Below are 18,833 nucleotides of genomic sequence, written 5' to 3'. Positions count from 1 at the left end.
CGAAATATTATGGATTGGGATGCTGCCCGAGCAATTTCCCATGGCTGAGATTAATTCAAGCATTCCATTCATCATCCAGTTGTTTTTGCATTTGATGCCCTAAGTGCGCCAGGTATGCCCAGACCTGGGTCCCCGACTCACTGTGCCACTGGAACCAAGCTATACCTGGCTGAAGAGCGCTAATTGGGGACAAACCAGTCCTAGTTTCCTTGTGTTCCGGTCCAGGGAGGACCTGGCCTGGTAATTTGGGCTGCACTGTTCCCATGTGGAACAGGGTCAAAAGTGATTTGCAAATGCCTCGGTCCAAACTGAGGTGGCATGGTGGGTGAAAAACAATGGATTGGGATGGGCCCTGAGCAATTACTTGTGGCTGAGATTAATTGAAGCATTCCATCCATCACCCTGTTGTGTTTTTATGCTTAAGTCTCCAGTACAGCATAGTCTACCTGCAGGCAGAAGGCAATCCCAGTACAGAATTATTTTAGTTTACACTATTGCACAGTGTTCCTCCTCTCATGAGATAATCTCAGTACAGGAGTAATTTCATACTCCAGTACTGCATAGTTTTCTTCTTGTTCTATAGCAGTGATGGGTTATTGTTGGAGAGCCGAGCCTTCCTCCAAGCAGAAGGCAATGCAGTACAGACGTGACTTTAGACTCTAGCACAGTTTAGTCTTCCTCTGGACAGAAGGCAATCCCAGTACAGAAGTGGTCTTAGGCTCTGACACACAGATGTCTTGATGTGGCAGAAGGCATGTCCTCCGCAGAAGTGATATGAGGCTTTTTGTGACAGACTTCCTCAGAGCAGAAGATGGTCTCAGTACGGGACAGATGTGAGCAGTGTCGGATTAAACCCTGTGGAGGCCCCTAGGCAGTCAAAATTTCGGGGACCCCTTCGCAAATTATCTCCTAATACATTTTTAATTTGACCAACCAACAATTTTAATAAACCAATTTTATTACACAAAACTAAACATTACACGTACAAGTTTGCACCAAATTCTTGTAACAAACTGACATCTGACAGAAGATGAGCTTTTAAGAGACAAACTGTATGTGAATCTGATGTCTATGGTTTTTGTATTTTAAGTTGTGAATGAGTACATTACATTAATACAGTATTTTTTCAATAGAGATTTTAATGTAAAGTTTTCGTTTCTTTGAGCTGATTCATTGTTTTCTATCTTTTGGAAACAATTTAAGAAAGATTGACTGTAATTTACTTTCAAAATCAAATCAATATTATTTTGATTCATTGTTGCGGGCCCCTAAAAGGAGCGGGCCCATAGGCTGCTGCCTACTTTGCCTATTTGGTAATCTGGCACTGGATGTGAGTCGAGACTGTAGGAGTGCACAGCCCTTCTCTGGGCAGAAGTCAGCACCAGGGAAGAAGCGATCTGAGGCTCTACCTTCACCTTCCTCTGGGCAGAAACCATCAGTCTACCTGAGATGCTGTATCTGTTGGAGCCTGTCTCAATACTGGTATTTTACAATCTTTCTCATGAACAACTTAATCACAAGTAAGATGCTTTCAACACAAGGATGTAAATAAGCTAGGCAAAGCGGTGCATCAAAATATCACATTAGCTTTTTACATGATTCCCCAAAGAACATTACGAAGAAATAGCGAAATGTAACTCGGTTACATAATATGTTAATTGAAATTATCACCTTATCAGTGGTCACAGAAGGGGATAATGAGCTGTGGCCTGGTCAGCCATAGCAAAGACATTTAATACCACCTGGTGGGGAAGTTGCTGACAAAAATAGCTCTCACATGACCCAAAGCAGAATGCCTTTGGTGCACACTACCAGCCCTCGCCTTAGGCACCTTCTCCTGGTCATGGCTAAGTTCCCCACACTCAACCCACTTCCCTCAAACAAACCTGAATTTAAAAAAACACTAAACGCTGGCCCAACTTTGGCTTCACTGGCGTTCTTGCAGTGTTCAGTGACTTTAAGTTGACACCTTGTCCAGCCTCTGCATTTTAGAAGAAGGTCATAGGTGGCGTGGTGCCCTAGGCATGGGCAAACAATGCCTAGTGGGAATCTTGCCATGTGCAGAGTCTGAATGCAAGGATGTACACACTAACTTCTTGCTCCTAATGAGACACTGTAAATCAGAAGTGGAAGGAGGAAGCCCTTTGGTTTCTGGTTTGTAAGGAGCCATGAAAATGCTATTGGAAACCATTACATAATTAGCCACTCAAAACATCATTGTCAAGTGCTTCACCGGGAGTACAATGGTCATGCACAGGTGAATATGATAGGTTCTTCCCAATGGATGTTCTATGCACCATTAGACCCTCAGATCACTTGTGTTCTTTGGATTGTAAATGTTTTCAGTCTTCATATACCTGTTTATAAGAAAAGGGCATATAATTTCTATAACATGAAGGAGCTGTTAATGTTTTTACAAAATTATTTGTTAATTGTTACTTTTTGTCTATTGTAAATCTTTGTTGGTACAATGATGAAAACCGTCTGGATTGCTTGGCAAAATTCCCTCTAAAAGAGAAAACAAGCAATCCCAGAAGTGTTTCATTCTTAGAGGCCCTCATAAGTGATCTGCAAGGCACAGTGATATCAGGACCCAGGAAAAAGAGTGTGCCTCCCCCCCAAAAAAAAACCTAGGGAGACTTGTCTAGCAAATAATAGATAAAACATCGAAATGTGTCTGGGGTTGGTCTTGTTCTTATTCAGAAAGGACATCGCCTTAATATTGCCGGATAAACAGATTCTTTGGGGTGTATTCAATACTGATTTGCTTCTGATTGGGCCCCTTCTGTACTGAGAAACATAATATAAACAAAGGAAATGATACATAGTCGCAACTACCTTGGAATACAAAAATGATTTACAGTGACCCATCTGTTAACAGAAGCATTGGGGCGCACTAGTCCATAAACTGCCTTTGATTTTACGTCAAAGTACAGATGTACTGTAGCCATCTACCGTAGAGTCATACGTAAGGTATCTGGGTACTAGACTTGTGTATCCTTGTGTATGCTTCGCCTGAAGAAGAGCCTTAATATGTACACCGCTGATATTTTGTCTCTTTTTTTGCTCGCAGGCTCTGACACAGCAATGAGGTTGATAGACCCCTGACAACAAGCCTGCAATAAACTATGGAGAACGTGACCATTTCTGCTGTATCCAAGAACTGCACCTTCAATGAAGATTTCAAGAAGATCTTGCTACCTGTTGTCTACTCTGTTGTTTTTGTCGTCGGCCTCTCCTTGAACTTGACCGTTATTTTTCAGATCTGGCTCTCTCGGAAGGTGCTGACCCGTACCACGATATACATGCTGAACCTGGCCACCGCGGACCTTCTCTATGTATGCTCCCTTCCCCTGCTCATCTACAACTACTCCAACCACGACTATTGGCCCTTCGGGGACTTCACCTGCAGGTTCGTCCGATTCCAGTTCTACAGTAACTTGCACGGTAGCATCATGTTCCTTACCTGCATGAGCTTCCAGCGTTACCTGGGCATCTGTCACCCTTTGTCGTCATGGCACAAGAAGCGGGGCAAGAAGTTCACATGGATTGTATGTGTGGTGGTGTGGTTCATTGTGGTAGCCCAGTGTTTACCCACTTTTGTCTATGCCTCTACTGGTACCCAGAGGAACAGGACAGTATGTTACGACTTGAGCCCACCGGACCTCTCTGCTAGGTACTTCCCATATGGAATCACATTGACTATTACGGGGTTCCTCATCCCGTTCATCGTCATTCTGGTGTGCTACTGCAGCATGACCAAGATTCTATGCCAGAAGGACGAAATGATCGGGCCGGCTGTACGCAAGAAGAAGGACAAGGCCATCCGCATGATCATCATCGTGGTGATCGTGTTTGCCATCAGCTTCTTCCCGTTCCACCTCACCAAGACGATCTACCTGATTGTGCGCTCACTGGAGGGCGTGCCGTGCTTGGTCCTGCAGACATTTGCCATTGTGTACAAGTGCACCAGGCCCTTTGCCAGTATGAACAGCGTCTTGGATCCAATACTTTTTTATTTCACGCAGCAGAAATTCAGGCAGAGCACCAAGAACATCCTGGAGCGCGTCAGCACCAAATTTCAACGTGAACACTGTGTCCAGAAAAAAGTGACCGGAAGAGTGCATGGGACATGAGGGCCTCTCTCTGACATTGTACTATCGGCCCAGCTGGAAGAGCTGGAGAGACAGTAGCATCATTAAAATGCCACTTGTGCATTGTGGTTTTAAAATGAGTAGGCTCATTGTTGTGGCTCAAGCACAACTCAAGCCGTGACTCAATTATTTCCCTCTTATGCACATACCACAAGGACTTTGACACAAAGGAAGAATGCCACTAGGGGACCTTTAATGGCTGTTGGGAACCTTTCCAGAAAGGCATGGTTTTATGATGGCTCAAAGTTTCTAAATCTGAAGGACTATGAATGTGAATATATTTGTTGGCTCCTGGTGTTTCTGCACACCTTGCATGGCAGGGTGGTTGTGTGGTTGGTGTGTTATCATCCTCATAAGTGGGCATGCCGGTCAACTTCTTAAGGGACAGATGTGTGGCCGTACTGACATTATTTTTTTATCGTAAGAGATGTTCTACTATGATGGACTCTGTGGTTCACCAATTCCTTTGTAGTGTCTTGGCTAATAACTCAGATGCTGTTTTGTAGACCATTTCAGAACAAAGTGAAGGAGCTTGATGCACTCATCAATTGAGGGGAAATCACTTGGTCCTACAATTCATACTGTGAAAAGATATCAAAAGACACATACGTCTATTGGGTGTTCTCTGCTCTTGGAAAGTTTATTAAGGATAGCACATTCACCACCACCTATCAGTCTAGCACATCACTCCCTGGTGCCGTCATTCATTCATGTTATGACACTTTATATATAGATGTGAAGATTGTTTGCTCAACAAAGTCGCCTTGTGCCTCTAATCTGTTGTGCTAATGATGTGTGATGGATTCTGCAGAAAACACTTGTTCGATCTGTCTCCCAGTGGTTTCTGTTACACTATTTTGGGCTTTCCCAGTGAAGAATGGCATGTGTTTGAGGAAAGTATGAGTTGGCATTAACCCTCACAGTATTAACACGCAGTGTGAAGGAGATCCTTTTTAATGTGTGTGCAAAGCTATATTAGAAAACTGAACAGACACATTCCTGTTGGAATCCACCTCCTAATGTGGGTCTGTACCGGAGGGCCACCTGTTACAACCTCGCGCTATCATCGTCAAACCAGTTAGACCAAAACTGTGCACCAGGTCCTAAAAACAGCACATGCATTATGGCTTATGCGCTCAACATTGCCAAAATCTTTGGACAAATGTGGTAGTCGTTCATATAACTCTATGTTCATTGGGTATGAGTTGTACACGTTGCCAGTTTCATTGGTGATATAACAGTATACGTTATTGTACCTTCCGCCGTACTCAGGTGTTCTTCATGATAGATTAATAACCTGTAGGTTTTGTGATTGTCCATGTAAATCATTTTTAATCAGGCAACAAAGTGACTTGCACCTGCACTTTTGTCCATTTCTGTTGCCTTTTCTGTACTGTCTGAGCCTGATTGACTAACACATGTTCTCTGTTACAGCGTGTCATTGGTATATTATTCTGTTACCACATTATAGCGGTCATATTCCACTGAGCCAGCTGCACCTAGCTAACCATGTACACATGAAAGCAACACTGAGGGATAGAGTGTGCCTTCTTCTCCTGAAGCACAACAGCTGCCCCCATCGAGTGTGCATCACCTTGTGGGTCTGCAACACCTAGGTAACATTGTAGCAGTAGAGTTGTAGGGCTCTGGGATGTGGGATGGGGTCGCTCTGAAGATTGTGAAAGGGGACATAAATGAGCTCTAGAATTCTATTCTACACATTATATACCCCAGTGCCCCCACTCACTTAAAAATCAGGCAAATTGTATTCCCTAGTACGTATTTTGGAATATCTTGAGAATTCATCAGTCTTGCAGGGCCCATGTGTTTCTTACTGGTAAACCTAGCTTAAAGATGTTTAAAGCATTATTCAGACCAGGAATGTGCATTGCAGGCCCATGAGCCCTGAATCCATGCCAGATTGTAAGGATAGTCTGTAGGATAAATGTAGTTAGCCATTGGTTGTCCATAAAATATGCCATAAGTGGGGTCATGATGGACAGTGATGGATGCACCTCTAAGTAGACCAAGGGCCTCATTACGAGGATGGCGGTTGGACCGCTGCACTCCACGCGGTTTGACCGCCACATTAGGACCCTGGCAGTCGGACTGCCAGGGGACCACCGTCCCTGCCAGGGACATGGTTCCAGATGGGATTATGGTGGTCGTAGATGTGCTTAGCCACAGCGGTGCTGAGTTCAGTGCCACCGTGCTGATCATGAGTCCAGTTTCCACCAGCCTTTTCATGGCGTGGACCACACCATGAAAAGGCTGACGAAAACCCAGCGCTGGGGGCTCAGGGAGGCCACTACACTGCTCACAACATGGTTGTGGGCAATGCAGCGCCCCCCCCCCGCCCAGCACCCTCGGAATGCGCACTGTCTGCTATGGCAGGCAATGCGCATTCCGAGGGTGCTCGGGCCCCCTTTGTGTGACAGTATCGGCTTTGGCTCCATGAGGAGCCGAGGCCAATGCCGCTGCACGATTTCCACTGGGCTGACCAGCGGAAACTTCTGATTTCAGAGGTTCTTGCCGGTCAGCCCAGTGGAAACCTTGAAACATGGTTCCCAATGGGCTGACGGTGGTTGGAGTTGTGCTCAGCCACGGCAGCTATGAGCTCATAGTATCTCCATAGTGCCTTCTTAGCCTTCATGAACACGTTTGTGAATACAATGCCAACATAAGATAGCATCAGTCTAAAGTTGAACCCTCCAGTCGCCATTTTGCCACAAGATGGGTAATAACATGGGCATGGTGTTGAGCCATTGTTCCTTGTAACTAGGGGATGCTGTTTACCTACACGAGAAGAAGATTCCCCTCTTTTAAACCCATAAATATTTAAAATAATGTCTAGCATATTATGTGAAGAATCTGCGACTGACACGTCTTTTCCTTGCCCTTGAAAGAGCAGCTTGAAAATCTCCCTCCCACCTGCCAAGTCTGGAGTATTTGGTAATGTGTATCACAGAGGAGAAAAGAGGGAAAATAATGATTGGCAACCTTCCATGCAGGTCTACAATATATTTGGAGCATTTGGCACCCAAACAAACACAGCGTACAACCCTCTCCGAGCACCCTAGAACACCTTTCATCACCTGCTGGTCCCCAAAGGCGCATGTCCTGTTTAGTCAATGTACTGAGACCCGTCAATTTCCACAATTTGCACAAGCGTCCTGCAACGACTGTACGGCACTTGAAGGTTGGGCTTGCTTCTTTTCTCTTGCTCAAATGATCCACTCCGTTAGTACAGCATCCAGTAAAGTTCAGGTTTCTCCTCATAATGCCCTCTAAAAAACATAAAATACCTTCTCCGGGACCCAGTGAAATTTTGGCTTCGAGCATCAAATTGAAGAAAGCCAATGGGAGAGCCACACTTCCCCGTGTCTCACAAAACTGCAAAAGCTACAACACCGATCACAAGGTTTAAAGCGCCATACAAAATAAAATGTAGTTGGGAAGAAGGAAAGCGGCTTGTTTACGTCAGCTCCAGACAGGGGGGGTGTCTCTTCAAGAGCTTGTGACTTCTGGGGAGTCTCTTTCCAATAGTCTCTAACTTGTCCTGCACGGATTCCAGACCATCCTGGTGAAACACTCATGCTCACTGCAGAGAGGCTGTTCAGAAAGTTTCAGGAGTTCTCCTGATCCAAGTCACTCACACTGCCGATTTCAGAGCCAAACCTCCACCTCTGCTATTATAGCTGCCAAGTTTCCCTGGTCTGTGCGTGATGTGCTGCTCCAATCCAGGTTTTCTGGGACTTGTAGTCCTCTTTTATAATGGCATAAATAAAATTACAAGTCCCAAAATTCAAAGGAAAAACCTGGACTGGGGCAGCACATCACGAATGAACCTGGAAAACGTGGTAGGGCTACTCCTTTTCAGCCCATTAACATTGGTTTTTAAGTGTGAGTTTAAACAGGCACCTTTTCCAAGAATGGAGCAGCTGAGGACCAATTTCTCAGGTCCTCCACTCACCAGAGGGCGGCGGATCCTCACATATCTCTCTGCAGACTGGTAAAAGCCTTCCTTGGTGCCCAGTGTTACATCCTAGACAGGGTTAAGGTCAGGCTTTTCTTCCTGGAGACCCTGCTACACCCTCAGAAAGACTATCCCTGCATCTGCAGACACTGGGACGTTATTCTAGTGAGTGGCATCTCTCTCCCAAACACCTAAACAGCTTGACATATAGTTAGAGTCATCTCTTTGTGGCTTGCTTGACATACTTTAGCAACAATTTTTATCTTTCTCCTGCTTCATGGTGCTCATTTCCATCTTCACACAATCCAGGTTCCATGAATATTCTATTTATTAAGCACAGATCATCCATTCTGGTCAGCACTGGGGGCTCCAGGATATACCTGGCAGTAGACACTGCATTACTCCAACCTGTGCATCATCCCTTCAAAGTGCCCCAATGCAATCCAATCATCTTGCTCATTCAGATAATACAACCATCATTTTCTGTCTCTTAAAACAGTGACACAACCCCTCCACCCCCCAGTTGTGGGCATGATAGTCCTGACATGGCTAGGGAATACTTTTCACTCTGGCCCCTGTTCGACCTTGCCTGGCTTGTCCTACCATCCGACTAGTGAAGCCCTGTGATTTTTCTGAAGTTGACAGGACAGCCCTCTCATCTGCCGGCCAGAAAGTTAACCCAAAATGTCCCCTACCCAATCATATTAGGGGTAGGCCGATGGCAGCTAATTGTAGATCAAAGACACATGCCTTTTAAAGAAACTCCTTGAAAAATGTGCCACTCCCCCCCCTCCCAAGGATTGGGGAGAGAGAGAGAGAGTTAGAGACTCTCACAAACTATAAGAATCAGCTCAGTTCTCCTACTGTTGAAACTTGTTTACTTTATTGCTCAGAACAACTTATCCTAGTATACAAGTGGCATAGGGATAGAACTCGAAATGCACACTTCATTGAAGTCAATGGCTGGTTCTTGGAAAGATAGATGTGTGTGTTAGTGTGTTACGTTACTCACTTGGAAACTCTGCAGTGTGAAAGTTGTCCTATCGAAAACACAGGGCGTGTCAGCACAAACCTGCAGGGCCCCTTGAAGTTTTATGTAGCACAAACTTGACCAGAAGGTATTGGAGCGCTTTACACGAGCACCAGTTACGTTATACAAGGACACATTCATTTTTTGTAGGCACAGGGAGTTTAAGGGCCAGATGTAGGTAAGTATGGTTTTGCGAGTTGCAATTTGCGAGTCATAGAGACTCGCAAATTGCAACTCGCAAAACCACATGCAGAAAGGTGTCTCAGACACCTTCTGCGAGTCGGTATGGGGTCGCAATGACCCACCTCATTAATATTAATGAGGTGGGTCGCAAATTGCGGCCCCATACCGACTATGGGCACTCGCAAACATGGAGGCCTGCTGTCGTCAGCAGACCTCCATGTTTGCGACTGCTTTTCAATAAAGCAGGTTTTTTTTTTCAAAGTGCAACCCGTTTTCCTTAAAGGAAAACGAGCTGCACTTTGAAAAATAAACCGAAACCTTTTGTTTCGGTATTTTTCAGGGCAGGTAGTGGTCCATTGGACCACTGCCTGCTCTGAAAAATTATTTTTGTGATCATTCACAAAGGGGAAGGGGTCCCATGGGGACCCCTTCCCGTTTGCGAATGAGTTACCATCCACTTCAAGTGGATGGTAACTGCGAGTTGATTTGTGACCGCTTTTGCGGTCACAAATCAACTTACATCGCGGTGCGAGTTGCAAATAGGAAGGGAACACCCCTTCCTATTTGCAAGTCGGAAACACATTTTGCGAGTCGGTTCCGACTCGCAAAATGTGTTTCTGCATCGCGCACAGGCATTAGCGCCTCGCAAACGGCGTTTTTCGCCGTTTGCGAGGCGCTAATGCCTTGCTACATCTGGCCCTAAGTGATTTGCGCAGAATCACAGGATGTTGAGCAGACCCGAGACTCGAACCTGGCCCCCCATCTCCTTTCGGCGGCTCTGGCCGTAACTCCACATCATAGGTAAGTGGTAAGGTGCGTCCAGCCGTGCTTTAGGCTCTTCTCCTCTGACCCTAAAGATGGCTGCTGGTCTGCGGGGCTCTGTACATCTGCTTCCCTTCCTTCCAACCCCTGCCTGCCACAGTACCAGGGCTGCCCCTCTCCCTCTCTGCTGTGCTTGGTGACACCCACCAATGAGGAGACCTTGCATCTGATTATGTTCAAAGGGTAAGAGACACAGGTTGACTATTCATCACCAGCCCCTCCCCCGCCCTGTGTCTTTCCAGAAAGCCCGGGTTAGAGGAATGTTTGAGTTCTGATCAAATCTTGGGCTTTGTTGCACTGGCGCCCAGAAGTACCATAAAAGGAGGAAAAAGGCACCCTCCTCCTTTTGTTGGACAGCGTCCGGGCTTCATAAGGGGACTGCACCACCACAGAGAGTTGCAAGGAATGTACACTAAATGCTGCATGTCTGCCCTTTCTAAATGTACTAAATAACAGATGTTGCTATTACACAAATGATGGTACTCCATTTACCCACCTCTGAAGGATGGAAGGCGGACCTGCCTTGCTGAGATTCAAGCTCATGGCCTTCAGAACAGGGCATCTCTCGTTGGTGAACATTCAGCTCAATGAGACATAATTTTTCTTCAAGCCAGAACCAGATCTAAGACTCCTGATAGTCCCTACTACTGCTACAGTTTGCAGTGATTAATGCAAAATGATGCGCCCCCCCCTGCAGAATGTGATGAGGGGCCCCTGAGTCTCCCATATCCCACAGATGTACACTGGCCTTGGGCTGAATGAGAGCCCCTGGAATGTTTGGGGGGACCTTGGAGGGTTAGGAGCCCCCTGGGCTGCAGGGGCTGAAGAAGCAAGTAATGCCCTAAGTGTCGGGAGGTCTGTGGTGTGCTGTAGATTGTTGAAGGCTGCACTCGAGGAGTTACCCGCCCGTCCGCTGTTACCTCTTTTGGAAAGTATATTACAACTAATACAGCAGGCATGAAGGTTTGCCCTCCCAGGAGGCATGAAATAGCACTGTTCATGTGTGTTCCACTCATTTTTGTAACTAGCCTGGAGAAGAATTCAGTGCTTAATTTGTAAAAGCATATGTGCCGGGCCCAAAGTTTTCTTAGACACCTGCAGCCGGCGGTATTGAATGTCAGAGGGCCGAATACCAAAGCTGCAAAGTCTTGAATCCACCTTCATCTCACTCTTGCTGGTTCCTGCCTTCCTCCTTTCTCAGGGTTTTTCCATTTTTCTCTTCCCAGGATGTGCCTTTTGTGTGTTTTACCCTTTTTTGCTCTGGATCAAAGCCTGATGAGGAAAAATAGGTGCGGGTCCCTAAAACTGAGTGCCCTTAAATTAAATACTGGTCAACTTACATCTATTAGTCCTGTGCACTTAATGAGTGGCACTTCCAGATCCCATAATATGTACCGACAATCTTACAAACATTTGGGCAAGGTGACCAGTGTTAAATATAATTTTTGCACCTCCACTGATGCAGTGTATTATCCAATGCCCCCCCACCCCTTCCAAACCATTACGCTTGTTTGGTAACAATAAGAAATTAACAATGAAGTCACTTGAAAATAAAGCTGATTTTCTTGCTACTTTATTCTGAGTAAGTTCAGGAGCCCAAGGTATAACAAATGATGCCTAATGGGACTGGTCTGACCTAAAATCCCTCTCTGCGTATCATTTGTTTCTTCTTTATGTGACCTTTAGCACACAACTTAAGGTGTTTATAAGCCAGCCCTAAAAATGTGACTTTAGTGAAGATCAAGTGGCTGACTTCCTCAAAAGTGCCAATCATTTCTGGTTCTCGTGGCTTCTCTAAAAGTGTTGTGCAGCTGATGAGGTGATGCTCAGTGCCTGGCTTCTTGGAGTGACTGCTACAGAGGGCACTTCTCATTCTGTACAGATGGCGTGACTCTCATGCAGTATTCGCTGTGCTTTATTAGACACACTTCGTGCTTGATGTCGTTAATGTTGTTTACTCGCTTAACTAATGTTGTCGTGTAGATATAATTGTTTGAAAAAGATTATAATATATTGTTGTACAGTCATTTTACATCTCCGTTAAATAAATATGAAGGTTCATGCACTGTGCCTGAGTTTGCTTTCCCTGGGGTGGATGATGGGGGCGGGATGAGTAGTTGGGTCGGGTACCCTAGGACCAATCCTAGGACCAGTGATATTACTTCTCATATATAAGACCCAACACATGACAAGAAGCTGTGGTCTGCTGAGCTCCAATAATAGAGTCTGGATTGACCCTCTGCTGTCTACAGATGCCTTTCAATGGGACGCTCTGGATGGGACACTCTACCTGCTATAGTTTATTCAAATGCCAGACTCTGGTTAGATCATACGCATGTTGAGATAGCTACTATTGATTGTAAATGGGCATAGACCTCTACCAATACCAGACTTTAGTTATGACCGTGCAATCATTAGATGCCTACAAATGGCAGACTTTGGGTTGGATGCTTTTCTATCTGTTGATTTCTACCGGATGTTGGGTTAGACCATACACGTGTCTAGATACCTACTCGTACCATGCTCTTCCACCTATGGACGCCTATCAGTGCCAAACTCTGGGTTTGAGTGTACACATTTATAGATCTCTGTCAATGCCAGACTCTAGGTTTCACAGTCCCCCATCAGTAGATGGCTAGAGATGCCAGCCTCTGAGTTGGACCTGACACCCTATAAAGATGCTTACCAAAGCCAGATTCTGGTTTGGACTCTTCATCTACAGATGCATTCCAATGGCAGGCTCTGGACTGGACACTTTTCCGTTTATCGAGTAGGCTTCTACCAGTGCCAGACTGGGCTGGATTGTACACTGATCCAGATGCTTTCCAGTGATAGACCAGAGGTTTGACACTCCAGTGTTGATGCATGCATACCAGTGCCAGGCTGGGCTGGATTGTACACTGATCCAGATGCTTTCCAGTGATAGACCAGAGGTTTGACACTCCAGTATTGATGCATGCCTACCAGTGCTAGACTCTGGGCTGGACTGTACATACTTTGCAGATTTTAACCAATACCAGAATCTGGCTTGGATCATAGACCTAGAACGGATGCCTACCCTAGACTCTGGTTAGACATTTCTACCTCTACCTGACTTTGGTTGGCCTTTCCGTTATACCCTTTACTCCTGGCGCGGAGGACCCTGTTCTTTAGATCCCCATAAAGGCTGTTTTCAGGTTACAAAAATCAGACTAGAAACCAAGTTTCAAGGTTTCACGATCTGCAGTTCTGTTCTTTTCATTAGACATTCATTGAAATAAACCATGCTTTGTGAGTATTGGTAGCCACTTCCCCATCATCAGCTGACAAAATGTTATTGAGCCTGGTCTAGCAGCTCTTATTTTTTTCTCCATCAGCATAGCACACTTGATAAAATATTAAAACCGCAGTCTTTTGAAAAAAAAATGCAAATGGCACATTAAAATCATAAAGCCACACACAGGTAAAAAACAGAAATTATATCTTAACAGTGATATAAACTCCTAATTTCTTTTTTGGCCTACCTACATCTCCTACCTCCTTGTAATACATATTGTGTGTATATATGGTCATTTTTTAAATATGGCATGTAGCCAAGAGGCAGCTCGGGTGAAGTGTATTACCTAACACATAAATCATGTCCTTGGAGGTATACAGATTTTGTGAGCAGCGACTAGTCTCTAAGCTTCCTTTCTTTGAGGAAAGACCGGCCCTAAGAGCATTTTATGAGCCCTTTCTTATAAGAGCGCAACAGGGTATTAGCTGAATTAGCAGCTAATTAATTCAAGATTAAGTCTTGGTGGCAGAATCTGTATTTTTTTGGAACATTTAGCAATTCTGTAGCTTTACTAATGGTATTTCTTGGAACAGTGTGCACCATCTCAAACAAATGGAAGGCATTAAGTAAGATGTAAACCTGATTTTCTCTCAGTATTTTTTTCTCCATTAGGACAGAAATGTATTCAGTCACCAGGCACATTGTTGAGATTTCGGTATTACCCCCAATTCTTCATATTTGCAATGTTACAGCAACTTCTGAAAACAATTCAATATTGTTCACTGGCGTCCTGCCAGTGTGCAGAGCCTTTAAGTTGACACCTTGTCCAGCCTCTGCATTTTAGAAGAAGGTCATAGGTGGCGTGGTGCCCGAGGCATGGGCAAACAATGCCTAGTGGGAATCTTGCCATGTGCAGAGTCTGAATGCAAGGATGTACACACTAACTTCTTGCTCCTAATGAGACACTGTAAATCAGAAGTGGAAGGAGGAAGCCCTTTGGCTTCTGGTTTGTAAGGGGCCATGAAAATGCTATGGTCACTAATTTGGAAACCATTACATAATTAGCCACTCAAAACATCATTGTCAAGTGCTTCACCGGGAGTACAATGGTCATGCACAGGTGAATATGATAGGTTCTTCCCATAGGATGTTCTATGCACCATTAGACCCTCAGATCACTTGTGTTCTTAGGATTGTAAATGTTTTCAGTCTTCATATACCTGTTTATAAGAAAAGGGCATATCATTTCTATAACATGAAGGAGCTGTTAATGTTTTTACAAAATTATTGGTAATTGTTACTTTTTGTCTATTGTAAATCTTTGTTGGTACAATGATGAAAACCGTCTGGATTGCTTGGCAAAATTCCCTCTAAAAGAGAAAACAAGCAATCCCAGAAGTGTTTCATTCTTAGAGGCCCTCATAAGTGATCTGCAAGGCACAGTGATATCAGGACCCAGGAATAGGGATGTGCCCCCCCACAAACAAAACTACGGAGACTTGTCTAGCAAAATAGAGATAAAACCTCGAGCTGTGTCTGGGGTTGATCTTGTGCTTATTCAGAGAGGACATAGCCTTAACAATGCCGGATAAGCAGATTCTTTGGGGTGTATTCAAGACTGATTTGCATGTGATTGGTCCCTTTCTATACTGAGAAACATAATATAAACAAATGAAATGATACATAGTCGCAACTACCTTGGAATACAAAAATGATTTACAGTGATCCATCTGTTAACAGAAGCATTGGCGCGCACTAGTCCATAAACTGCCTTCGATTTTACGTCAAAGTACAGATGTACTGTAGCCGTCTACCGTAGAGTCATACATAAGGCAGCTGGGTACAAGACTTGTGTATCCTTGTGTATGCTTCGCCTGAAGAAGAGCCATATTTTGTACACAGCTGACATTTTGTCTCTTTTTTTGCTCGCAGGCTCTGACACAGCAATGAGGTTGATAGACCCCTGACAACAAGCCTGCAATAAACTATGGAGAACGTGACCATTTCTGCTGTATCCAAGAACTGCACCTTCAATGAAGATTTCAAGAAGATCCTGCTACCTGTTGTCTACTCTGTTGTTTTTGTCGTCGGCCTCTCCTTGAACTTGACTGTTATTCTTCAGATCTGGCTCTCTCGGAAGGTGCTGACCCGTACCAAGATATACATGCTGAACCTGGCCACCGCGGACCTCCTCTATGTATGCTCCCTTCCCCTGCTCATCTACAACTACTCCAACCATGACTATTGGCCCTTCGGGGACTTCACCTGCAGGTTCGTCCGTTTCCAGTTCTACAGTAACTTGCACGGTAGCATCATGTTCCTTACCTGCATGAGCTTCCAGCGTTACCTGGGCATCTGTCACCCTTTGTCGTCGTGGCACAAGAAGCGGGGCAAGAAGTTCACATGGATTGTATGTGTGGTGGTGTGGTTCATTGTGGTAGCCCAGTGTTTACCCACTTTTGTCTATGCCTCTACTGGTACCCAGAGGAACAGGACAGTATGTTACGACTTGAGCCCACCGGACCGCTCTGCTAGGTACTTCCCATATGGAATCACATTGACTATTACGGGGTTCCTCATCCCGTTCATGGTCATTCTGGTGTGCTACTGCAGCATGACCAAGATTCTATGCCAGAAGGACGAAATGATCGGGCCGGCTGTACGCAAGAAGAAGGACAAGGCCATCCGCATGATCATCATTGTGGTGATCGTGTTTGCCATCAGCTTCTTCCCATTCCACCTCACCAAGACGATCTATCTGATTGTGCGCTCACTGGAGGGTGTGCCGTGCTTGGTCCTGCAGACATTTGCCATTGTGTACAAGTGCACCAGGCCCTTTGCCAGTATGAACAGCGTCTTGGATCCAATACTTTTTTATTTCACGCAGCAGAAGTTCAGGCAGAGCACCAAGAACATCCTGGAGTGCGTCAGCACCAAATTTGAACGTGAACACTGTGTCCAGAAAACAGTGACCGGAAGAGTGCATGGGACATGAGGGCCTCTCTGTGACATTGTACTATCGGCCCAGCTGGAAGGGCTGGAGAGAGAGTGGCATCATTAAAATGCCACTTGTGCATTGTGGTTTTAAAATGAGTAGGCTCATTGTTGTGGCTCAAGCATAGCTCAAGCCGTGACTCAATTATTTCCCTATTATGCACATACCAGAGGACATTGACACAAAGGAAGAATGCCTCTAGGGGACCTTTAATGGCTGTTGGGAACCTTTCCAGAAAGGCATGGTTTTATGATGGCTCAAAGTTTCTAAATCTGAAGGACTATGAATGGGAATATATTTGTTGGCTCCTGGTGTTTCTGCACACCTTGCATGGTAGGGTGGTTGTGTGTGTTGGTGTGTTATCATCCTCATAAGTGGGCATGCCGGTCAACTTCTTAAGGGACAGATGTGTGGCCGTACTGACATTATTTTTTTATCGGAAGAGATGTTCTACTATGATGGACTCTGTGGTTCACCAATTCCTTTGTAGTGTCTTGGCTAATAACTCAGATCCTGTTTTGTAGACCATTTCAGAACAAAGTGAAGGAGCTTGATGCACTCATCAATTGAGGGGAAATCACTTGGTCCTACAATTCATACTGTGAAAAGATATCAAAAGACACATACGTCTATTGGGTGTTCTCTGCTCTTGGAAAGTTTATTAAGGATAGCACATTCACCACCACCTATCAGTCTAGCACATCACTCCCTGGTGCCGTCATTCATTCATGTTATGACACTTTATATATAGATGTGAAGATTGTTTGCTCAACAAAGTCGCCTTGTGCCTCTAATCTGTTGTGCTAATGATGTGTGATGGATTCTGCAGAAAACACTTGTTCGATCTGTCTCCCAGTGGTTTCTGTTACACTATTTTGGGCTTTCCCAGTGAAGAATGGCATGTGTTTGAGGAAAGTATGAGTTGGCATTAACCCTCACAGTATTAACACGCAGTGTGAAGGAGATCCTTTTTAATGTGTGTGCAAAGCTATATTAGAAAACTGAACAGACACATTCCTGTTGGAATCCACCTACTAATGTGGGTCTGTACCGGAGGGCCACCTGTTACAACCTCGCGCTATCATCGTCAAACCAGTTAGACCAAAACTGTGCACCAGGTCCTAAAAACAGCACATGCATTATGGCTTATGCGCTCAACATAGCCAAAATCTTTGGACAAATGTGGTAGTCGTTCATATAACTCTATGTTCATTGGGTATGAGTTGTACACGTTGCCAGTTTCATTGGTGATATAACAGTATACGTTATTGTACCTTCCGCCGTACTCAGGTGTTCTTCATGATAGATTAATAACCTGTAGGTTTTGTGATTGTCCATGTAAATCATTTTTAATCAGGCAACAAAGTGACTTGCACCTGCACTTTTGTCCATTTCTGTTGCCTTTTCTGTACTGTCTGAGCCTGATTGACTAACACATGTTCTCTGTTACAGCGTGTCATTGCTGTATTATTCTGTTACCACATTATAGAGGTCATATTCCACTGAGCCAGCTGCACCTAGCTAACCATGTACACATGAAAGCAACACTGAGGGATAGAGTATGCCTTCTTCTCCTGAAGCACAACAGCTGCCCCCATCGAGTGTGCATCACCTTGTGGGTCTGCAACACCTAGGTAACATTGTAGCAGTAGAGTTGTAGGGCTCTGGGATGTGGGATGGGGTCGCTCTGAAGATTGTGAAAGGGGACATAAATGAGCTCTAGAATTCTTTTCTACACATTATGTACCCCAGTGCCCCCACTCACTTAAAAATCAGGCAAATTGTATTCCCTAGTACGTATTTTGGAATATCTTGAGAATTCATCAGTCTTGCAGGGCCCATGTGTTTCTTACTGGTAAACCTAGCTTAAAGATGTTTAAAGCATTATTCAGACCAGGAATGTGCATTGCAGGCCCATGAGCCCTGAATCCATGCCAGATTGTAAGGATAGTCTGTAGGATAAATGTAGTTAGCCATTGGTTGTCCATAAAATATGCCATAAGTGGGGTCATGATGGACAGTGATGGATACACCTCTAAGTAGACCAAGGGCCTCATTACGAGGAGGGCGGTTGGACCGCTGCACTCCACGCGGTTTGACCGCCACATTAGGACCCTGGCAGTCGGACTGCCAGGGGACCACCGTCCCTGCCAGGGACATGGTTCCAGATGGGATTATGGTGGTCGTAGATGTGCTTAGCCACAGCGGTGCTGAGTTCAGTGCCACCGTGCTGATCATGAGTCCAGTTTCCACCAGCCTTTTCATGGAGTGGACCACACCATGAAAAGGCTGACGAAAACCCAGCGCTGGGGGCTCAGGGAGGCCACTACACTGCTCACGACATGGTTGTGGGCAATGCAGCGCCCCCCCCCCCGCCCAGCACCCTCGGAATGCGCACTGTCTGCTATGGCAGGCAA

General features: G+C 45.1%; 2 protein-coding genes across 3 annotated transcripts in view; both read left to right on the top strand.

Annotated features, from left to right (window-relative positions):
* Nucleotides 1-9,438, top strand: part of LOC138249772 (P2Y purinoceptor 3-like) — a 223,502-nt gene extending 214,064 nt beyond the window's left edge. Inside the window, exon 5 of one of the 2 annotated variants that reach the window (XM_069203844.1) lies at nucleotides 3,074-9,438. In XM_069203844.1, coding sequence (XP_069059945.1) covers nucleotides 3,129-4,136 — 1,008 coding nt within the window. In that variant the 5' untranslated portion in view covers nucleotides 3,074-3,128 and the 3' untranslated portion in view covers nucleotides 4,137-9,438. The remainder of the gene's footprint in view (nucleotides 1-3,073) is intronic. The other variant, XM_069203846.1, reaches the window with a different exon arrangement.
* Nucleotides 3,323-18,744, top strand: LOC138249773 (P2Y purinoceptor 3-like). The gene is made up of 2 exons (XM_069203847.1): nucleotides 3,323-3,412; nucleotides 15,354-18,744. The coding sequence occupies exon 2, from the start codon at nucleotides 15,409-15,411 to the stop codon at nucleotides 16,414-16,416; it is 1,008 nt and encodes a 335-aa protein (XP_069059948.1). The 5' UTR covers nucleotides 3,323-3,412; nucleotides 15,354-15,408; the 3' UTR covers nucleotides 16,417-18,744.
* The last annotated feature ends 89 nt before the right edge of the window (nucleotides 18,745-18,833 follow it).

Source organism: Pleurodeles waltl, chromosome 8, assembly GCF_031143425.1.
Source record: "Pleurodeles waltl isolate 20211129_DDA chromosome 8, aPleWal1.hap1.20221129, whole genome shotgun sequence".
Taxonomy (NCBI): Eukaryota; Metazoa; Chordata; class Amphibia; order Caudata; family Salamandridae; genus Pleurodeles; species Pleurodeles waltl.
Note: the sequence above shows the minus strand (reverse complement) of the source record. Positions and strands in the feature narration are given on the sequence as shown.